The sequence below is a fragment of the Centropristis striata genome, chromosome 19, assembly GCF_030273125.1.
Source record: "Centropristis striata isolate RG_2023a ecotype Rhode Island chromosome 19, C.striata_1.0, whole genome shotgun sequence".
NCBI classification, from domain to species: Eukaryota; Metazoa; Chordata; class Actinopteri; order Perciformes; family Serranidae; genus Centropristis; species Centropristis striata.
In genome coordinates this window covers 20123312-20131876 of record NC_081535.1, presented here as the reverse complement: position 1 = coordinate 20131876, position 8565 = coordinate 20123312, and the positions used below count along the sequence as shown (strand labels likewise).

The 8565-nt window shown below is 35.4% G+C and overlaps 1 protein-coding gene across 1 annotated transcript; it reads right to left on the bottom strand.

Annotated features, from left to right (window-relative positions):
* Positions 1–1858: 1858 nt before the first annotated feature.
* On the bottom strand, positions 1859–8157 carry st6galnac4 (ST6 (alpha-N-acetyl-neuraminyl-2,3-beta-galactosyl-1,3)-N-acetylgalactosaminide alpha-2,6-sialyltransferase 4). Its single transcript, XM_059357724.1, has 5 exons — positions 7796–8157; positions 7549–7701; positions 5229–5638; positions 4070–4177; positions 1859–3201 (listed from the first exon to the last, which is right to left on the bottom strand). Exons 1-5 carry the CDS (start codon positions 7805–7807, stop codon positions 3015–3017), a joined length of 870 nt encoding a protein of 289 aa, XP_059213707.1. The 5' UTR covers positions 7808–8157; the 3' UTR covers positions 1859–3014.
* Positions 8158–8565: the final 408 nt, after the last annotated feature.

Here is an 8565-nt window from a genome sequence, read left to right as displayed (position 1 = left end):
TCCTTTGGAGTAGTTTGACATAGACTATTTTTAGGTTTTAAATTCTTAGTCGGTAGCAGACTCCAGCTGTCTGAGGCTAAAAAGGGCTCCAGCTTCATTCGTTGGTGCAACAGCGCGCAGAAAGTGTTCTTGCATGTATCGGCCTTTATGCCACTGCATTGTGTCTTTTTTATTTTATTAAGGCCACCCCAGAGAACACTTTTTCTTGTTTTCTCTACCTGAAAGGAAAGCCAAAGGGAACTTTCATCTTTCATTTTCATTTAGAAGGGCACCCTAAAGGGAACTTTATTATGTTTTCTCTACTGGAGAGGCACACTAAAGGGGACTTTAGTCAAGCTGAATGGAACTTGACCACATTTTATCTACTAGAAAGACATCTTAGGATGCACTCTATCATGTTTTCTCCTACTAGAAAGGCTCTCAAAGGGAACTTTATTATGTTTTCTTCACTAGAAGGACATTCTTAATGGACTTCATTATGTTTTCTCTACTAGGAGGCCACCCTTGATGCTAAGGGGGACTTCATCACCTTTTATTTACTATAAGGGCATCCTAAAGGGAATTTTATTATGTTTTCTCTACGAGAAAGGCACACTAAAGGGGACTTCATCACATTTTCTCTACTAGAAAGGGAAGCTAGCTTGTGTAACTTTAAATATAGCAGAGTTTGTGCACTCCCACACTGCTGCGAAGATGTCTTACCAGTGGAAACACATGTGGGTGGACTGAGGGTGAAGCCGTTACCTGAATTCACATGTAGCTACCGTTCAAGTTGTCTAAAATAGGACTGAGACAAAGAACATTTCTGTATTCTGATACAAATTCAAGCTCTTACATATACAGACTGTCACCACATTTATTCATGTTGACACCCACCTGTAGTAATTCGTTTTTACTGTTTACATTCAACAATTCACAACATAAGTGGACCACTTGTGGTTACCAAAAAGTCATCAATATTACGTTTTAATTTAAACAATTCCTGGCTAAAATGGAAATCACAGTAAAATACTTTGACACAGTAGTTTGCGCAGTAGTGCAAATGCCAATACAGTCTTTGGAATTAGTCACAAAATAAGCATTAAGCGACTAAAAAGGCAACACTATGTTTTTCTCATTGTAAACAAGCAGCACAATATAAAGGGGGAAAATAAACAAGAAACTTGTTTTTTTTTTTATGGTAGAGCTGAAATCACTAGTCAACTAATTGATTGTTCAATCAGCAGAATAACAATAAACTATTTTGATAATTTATTAATTTTTAAAGTAATTTTTCTAAATATAAAATGGCAGAAAATACTGTTTTTTTCTTCTGAATATCTAGGGTTTTATTACAGACCAAACAGAAACCATTAAACTTTCTGCAGAGTTCTGTCACACATAGGTTGCCACCTAGTGGTAGAATGGCAGCAGTGCATCTGCACAGTTAGACCCATCAGCCTTTTAATTAATCTGATGGGTCCCTAAAGATCTCCCCTCAAACACAGATAATAAACACTAACCCAAAGATCTTTTTGTACTCTCTCCTCTTACTAATTGTATTTAATACTGTTTGTTGGAAAGCGATTGTGTATGAGAGGACTGCTGTCTGTGATGCTGAAAAAGAAAGTGGTGGAGAGTAGACCTCTCTGCATTTTAATACTGTCTGCTCTGTGGTTAGTTGGTTATATCATCACATGCCAGTATACACGCTGTACCTCCCTGTGACTACAAACTGCATGATCTCTCTTTGGGTTAAATGGCACTCAGCTCCTTATGGAAATATCTGGACACTGTTCACATTAACAAAATATGTAGTGGTTAAATGAAAAGCTTACTACTAATACAATTACTGCAAGCACTTAAACACTGGAACTGGTTGCAGTCAGGGCAAGCACCCAACTTAAAGCTTCTATATTACAACATAGAAAAATAACAGTGAGTATTTTATGAAGAATCAGTCTGAAGCTGCATGATGCAGGGTGTTCATTTGTTCATTTGCTGTTGGTCTACTCTACAAACAAGACTATTAGAACTGAAACGATTAGTCAATAATCAGTTAATTAAATTGGTTGGCAGAAAGTTAATCAGCAACTGTTTTGGTCGTTGATTAATTTGAATTTCTTGGTCTGTCATTATTGTAAATTCAATAACTTTTGAACAAATGGTTGAACAAAACAGTTAAATAGCAATGGTCATTTCATTTTTTTTATTATTTACTGACAATCTCAAGACCAAAGGATTTATCAATTGAGAAAATAAATGCCAGATTAATCACTACTAAAATAAGGCTGTCATGATACCAGAATATTTCAATTTAAACCATACTTGATGTCTCTTTCAATACCATGGCGAAACAAAACAAATTAGTCTCAGGCAAACAAAATAGGATAATTTTTCTTCTTCTTTAAAAAAAGCATCCTGCAGATAATGCTGGTTCAAATGCCATAAGAGCAACTTGTTAAAGACCAGTTGATTCATCAGTGCAGCCTCGGGTTGAAAATCTGACCGTAGATCTGTTTTTTTCTCAAATACTATCAAATACATAATTAACGTAGATTGTATTGTTTGAAACACATGGTATCTTATTCTTAAAAAAGTCTTTAGCTGCAGCCCTAAACAACACACTTCCTGTTTCATAGAGTAGAAGTATGTATTGTAGCTGCAGGCCTGACAGCAGCATAAAATAAAACATTGTGCAGAATAAAACGGAAAGTCAAGGCACAGGTATACAGAAATAAAAATGTAAGCTTTGGTATGAACTGATTTTAGTGTCTAGTTTTGTGGCTTAGTGTTTTTTTTTTTATCAATATCTACACTGATATATGGCTGTAGATAATAAGTATTCAGTAATACTGAGAGTAGAACTTGACCACCCGTTACCAGCTGAACGCTGGTAAATCTAAAGCCTTATTTCATAGTTATGGCTGGAGACTATTTCATCCACTATGGGCCTGTATGAAATGGGACTCTCTCCTCCTTAAAAAACTGTTGGTAAAAAAGTAAAATTCCAAATAAAAGCTGGAGTACACTCTTCAGAGGCTCCATGAGGGGTGCTTAAACTCCATCTTGTGCCGTGTTGCCCATCTGCCGTAGATGGCCTTCTCAGTGATGAAGCGGTGGCCTCCGCGCTGTGTGTGCTCGTGGACTCTGTACATCCGGCACTCATCGATACGGTTCTTCTCATAGTAATGGTAAGGAACGACACTGTGATTGGCTCGACTGTCAAGAAGTGCAAAGGACCACAGTTAGTTATTTACAGTGCTAGATTATAGATCATAAAATCATCTGAGATAAATAAAATCCTAAAATTGAGCTGCACATTACAGGATTACTGTCTATATTACTATGCAATATATTAACCCATAAGAACCCATGGTGACACCCGTGTAACAAACACTTTAAATCTTCCAGAATCTCCCATATTCAGAACAGAAATGTGAAAAAGTAGCTAATTTCAAAAAGCTTATTTTTGTTACTGACCATATTTCCTGACCAAATTAAAGTCACAATTTATATGCATATGTTATGGAGATGCAAACAAAAAGGAAAATAGTTTTATTTATTATTGATCTATTCTTATTTTGTGACTTAAAAACAAATCTGACAAAAAATGTATTGTTAAACAGCACTATTAATGTCACAATTTTGATAAATGTTGTGGAGATGCAAAGAAAAAGGCAAATTTGTGTTTCTGTAAGCAGAAAATGTGTCTAGTTTTTGTATTTGAAAATAAGAAATATCATAAACATAAATACCATAAACACCTAATGTATCATATATGTCACATCACAGATCTTTGGCATTTAGGGGTAGATTTTTTTTTTTTTTTAAACATCATTATGTGTTCTATGTGGTCCACTTGGTCTGTGGTATATCCCCCATAATTTTCCTTTAAGGATTACTGGATCTGGGTTCTTATGGGTTAATTGTAAATTACCCCAATACAATGTGGTTCATAACAAAAATGTGTATAGTTTGTGTTTGTAAATTGTTCCATGCCTTTTTAATTTTTTTTTTAACCAAATACTTCACATTTCTGAGTTCCATTGTAGCTCATAAAATGGGGTCATTATGTAAAATGTCTCACCTGCAGTAGTTATCATCGATCATTCCGTAAACATGGATGCTGTCACACAGATCTAAAGCCAGAATCATTGTGAAGAATCCAGTGCTGAGAAACGCTCCGGTCTTCATTCTGAGTGAGACACCAAACTCTCATGTGAACAAAATAAAAGCATAATACTAAGGCCAGTTATCAGCTGCACATTACAATTATTGTTTACATTACTATGCAATAGATTCATTGTAAATAACCCCAATTACACTGTGTGTGTGGTTTTTAACTAAAATGTGTAATTGTTCCACACCTTTTCTTTTGTTTTTAGTACACATGGAAATTTCTTATTTTGAATGGAGCTGTGACTGTCAATGTGAATTGAAATCGACAGTAAAAAAAAAAAAAAAGTCTATTTACAATCTGAAAAAATACTACAAAAGCAATTGATGAAATATCTTAATCAGATTTGTTGTATGTACTCAGTGGTTATCAAAGTTTTTAATCACATTGCGTTGTGTATTTCAGGTACCCTGTTGATGATATTGGGAGTGGTAAATGAAACCTTATAAAAATGGACTGGTGGATTGGAAGGATTGATGTGCTTCGTTCTTCGAGTTGTATTAAATGAAGAAAAAAAAATTAATTTTCTACTCCTCATTTTGTAATAATTTCCACATATTTGCCTGTTAATTTGATTTTGTAATAAATGTTTTAAGTTGTATAGTTGTATACAGCCTGTATTTTAGTATTAAAAAAATAGTTTTTGTATGCAAAAAAAACTTGTGCTTTTCTCTGTTTTATATCATATTAAAGTGTATATAATTGGGTTTTGGGCTGACAAAAGAGGACATTTAAAGACATCCCTTTTGACTTTTGGACATTTTCACAATTTTCTGTCATTTTATTGATCAAATGATTAATCGATTAATTGAGAAAATGACCGTTGGATGAATATATAATGAAAATAATAATAAAAAACAAGTAACTTGTAGCCCTATACTTAGGTTACACAGTTTCAATGCAGGACTTTTACTTGAATTTTGTTAGTATGGTATTCATACTTTATAACGCATCTGAATACTTTCTCCAACACTGACTCTTACTTTAATGAAACACACAGAAAACAAAAAAACAGTGCATCAGACAAGACTTCCATTTATAGGACTGAGACATTAAACTCCCACTCTACCTGTTTTTTCCAGTCTCATTCTGAAACACACCATCACAGTACTGAATCTTCTCTCTGGTCACGGCGTAGATCCTGACATTTGGATACTTCTCGGCTATTCTCAGGAGAGTATTGAAGACATGCCCTTTCCCGTCCTGCCTCATGTTCCTATCAGGACCCCAGAACACATATGTGGTGTCTGCTGATTGCTGGAAATAGTAGTGCTCGTTTTTTACCAACAGGGGAACACTGGTGTGAGATACGACCCGAATACTGGTGCGGCTCCCTACGTCTGTTTCAAACCCCTGCGTGGGTGCATTGTTCATCCGCATCACACATCCAATTTTGTCTATCTCTTCGCCGATGCCAGCTCCGATCATCTGACCCGAGCTGGAGACCAAGGCACACTGGTTGCAGTGCATGTACAGTAACTGTTAAGAAAGAAGACAGAATAAGAAAGTTATTTAAGATTTCATACATATAGTAAATTAATTGTTAAACTCAGTAGTTATTGTTCCAGTTTTTCATAACTATTAAGTCTCAATGTGAAGCTGGCCTGTTACCTGTTATTACTGTAGATCGATAAAAAAAAATGTATTTTATGTCTGATTTAAGAAACAAAATTGAAACCAGCACTCGTCTGATATGTTTGTTTTAATCTCAGCAGCACATCACTAGAACCAGGCCTGTCACTGTAATTACAATATCGACTATCAGTTGATATGTAGACATAACGATCTTTATGATCATTATGTAGCCATAATGATTAGCTGACCTAGTTAGTGCCTGTTGTGCTTACAAGCAGGTTTGTCATTTCTGGTCTGTTATATATATATATTTTAATATTTTTTTCACATTCCTGTGTGAATATTCTTAAGAATAACATGTTCTTTTCTCTTTGAAAGGGTGTACATGCATTATAATCATATTATATTATTTATCAGTGTCATAAACTGAAAATTGAAATAAAATTGCAATATTATTGTTTATCAAAATAATTTCTGGGACAATATATCATCTAACACATCTAAAAATAGTTATCGTGCCTATTTACAGGTGGTGTTTCTATGTGGATAACTGATCAAAGCTCTGTAATATAAGAAGGATGTCTTACTTGTTGTATATAAAGAAAACAAATGTCATCACTAAAAATCGTCCTACACAGAACTGTGACAATTAATAACGTAATTAATATAAATATAAATTGTTTGCAATTTCAGTAACCATTTAGCTGCTGTTCCAGCTTTTTATTTGGGGACATACATTACTTTCTTTGTCTTAAACTATATTGAATTAAACTTGTCTGAATCTGAAGATGTCACCTTGTGCTTCAGGAAATAGGAACAGGCCTTTTCACTGTTTTCTAACATTTTATAGAACAAATGATTAGCCAATTAAATCCTTTATCAAAAAAATAAAAAATGTGTAGGTTAATTAATAATTAAAATAATTGTAATTTCCTTCACTGTTTCTGGACATTATGTACATACAGGGCAATATTAGATAAACACAGAAAGACCATTAATTCCTGACAAGATATGAAACTAAAACACAATATATTGTCACACTGTTAAAATAATCGCCTAAGTCATTTTTTTTCAAAATAGTTTTTTTTGCCTAAATCATCTCATGACGCCGACCACCTATGGTAAAATCGCCTACATCCTCAGTTGATCAGATCATGTGATTTTACCCCTTTAAGATCATCACTTCTTTGACGATTTGCCACAGTCATAGGCATCAGATAAGAACCCAACAAAGAAGAGCTAGAGGGAGATTGTTTAGTTATCAGTTTAGTATATTAGTTTTTTATTGTTGACACTAATATTGGTAACACTTTACTCTAAGATGTCTACATAAGAGTGACATGAGCGTGTCATAAACATGACATGGGATGTGTCATGAACATTAATGACACTTTAAAGTAAAATTAATGCTCATGATATTTGTCATGTCATGTTTCTGACAGGCTTGTGTGACTCTTACCTTTAAAATAAAGTGTTACCATATCTTGCTTAAGTCACAAAGGCATGTTCAAAAAATTGCCTAAGTCACATTTATTTCTCTTAAATTACATAATTTACACACAGTGTTATTACTATGCCAATAGCCATCCTTTGTTACATCCTTTTTGAGTGAAATGATCAATACATGTCATATGTTACACTTTAAGTGAAGTTTTTTGTGTTTCCTGCAAAACTTGAAAACATGATTATTTTAACAGGGATAAGATATGAAGTACCCAAAATATTTTTGTGCTCATCATTAACTAACGAGCTATTACCTGGGCCCAAACCTCTGCAAGCTGTGCTTTCTGTGTAACACCTGCCCTGCCTCTCACCTGGTCCATCCTGCCGGGGGTGATCCTGATGTAGCCCCTGAGCCCGGTGGTTTGCACTGCGGGCGGCGGTGGTGGACTGTCCCGTATAATCACATGTCCAAACCATAACAACAGAGAGAGACTCAGGCTGAGCAGGCAGAGCCAGCGGAACATCTGTAAAGGCCGGGGAAAATGAAACAGACACACATAGGGTTAGGGTTGGACATCCATCTAATATACACACATTAAATAAATAACGGGCTCGTACCTGATAGTTCATATCAAGGCTTTTGGGAAAGCCCTGTTCCAGAGAGCCCGGCGGCACTCATTTTTCCAGCCCTTTAACTTGAGGCAGATGCGGCCAGATGAACAAGCCCAGCCATGGACGAGTCATGATCAAATGAATTCATAATTGCAGATTTTAATGGCTGCTCTCAGTCTCTCTTCTAATGAGTGCTATCAAAACAAGGATCCGTTACTTTCCGATTTTATCACCTGGTAAATAAACAGGTCCGCTATTCCGCTATAATCGACCTCATGTTTAAACTAACTATTATCGGAAATTCGTTCGGTTGTTTACTGTTGTCGCAACCGATAAGTTGACACAGTAGCCTACAAACGATTTCTAGGCCCCGCCTAATAAACTCCACTCTATTCACAATAAGGCTTCCGGTATGACTTTTCCACAACAAAAGGGTCATCTGAACACATACAACGCAAAACTAATTCAAGCAGGAAATAGCTGATATGATATGGATGTATATAAGAACCGGGCTTTACATGATAACGTAAAGTACGTACAAAATGATTTTTAATCTGCTTCAGAAGAGATAGAGTATTATGTCAACGCACTTCTTGTGTGTTTATTCTGAAAGGTAAATGCCCAAACCGGAAACAGTCTATTTCTATTTTGGTGCGTTACTGTGGCAACTTCGTAATGTCGCCTTCAAGTGCCGCTCGTACGTAAATTTGCCTTCCACAATTCGCGGAAATTACTGTACAAAAAAAAAAAGAATCCGATCCTAAAAAAACCGCTAT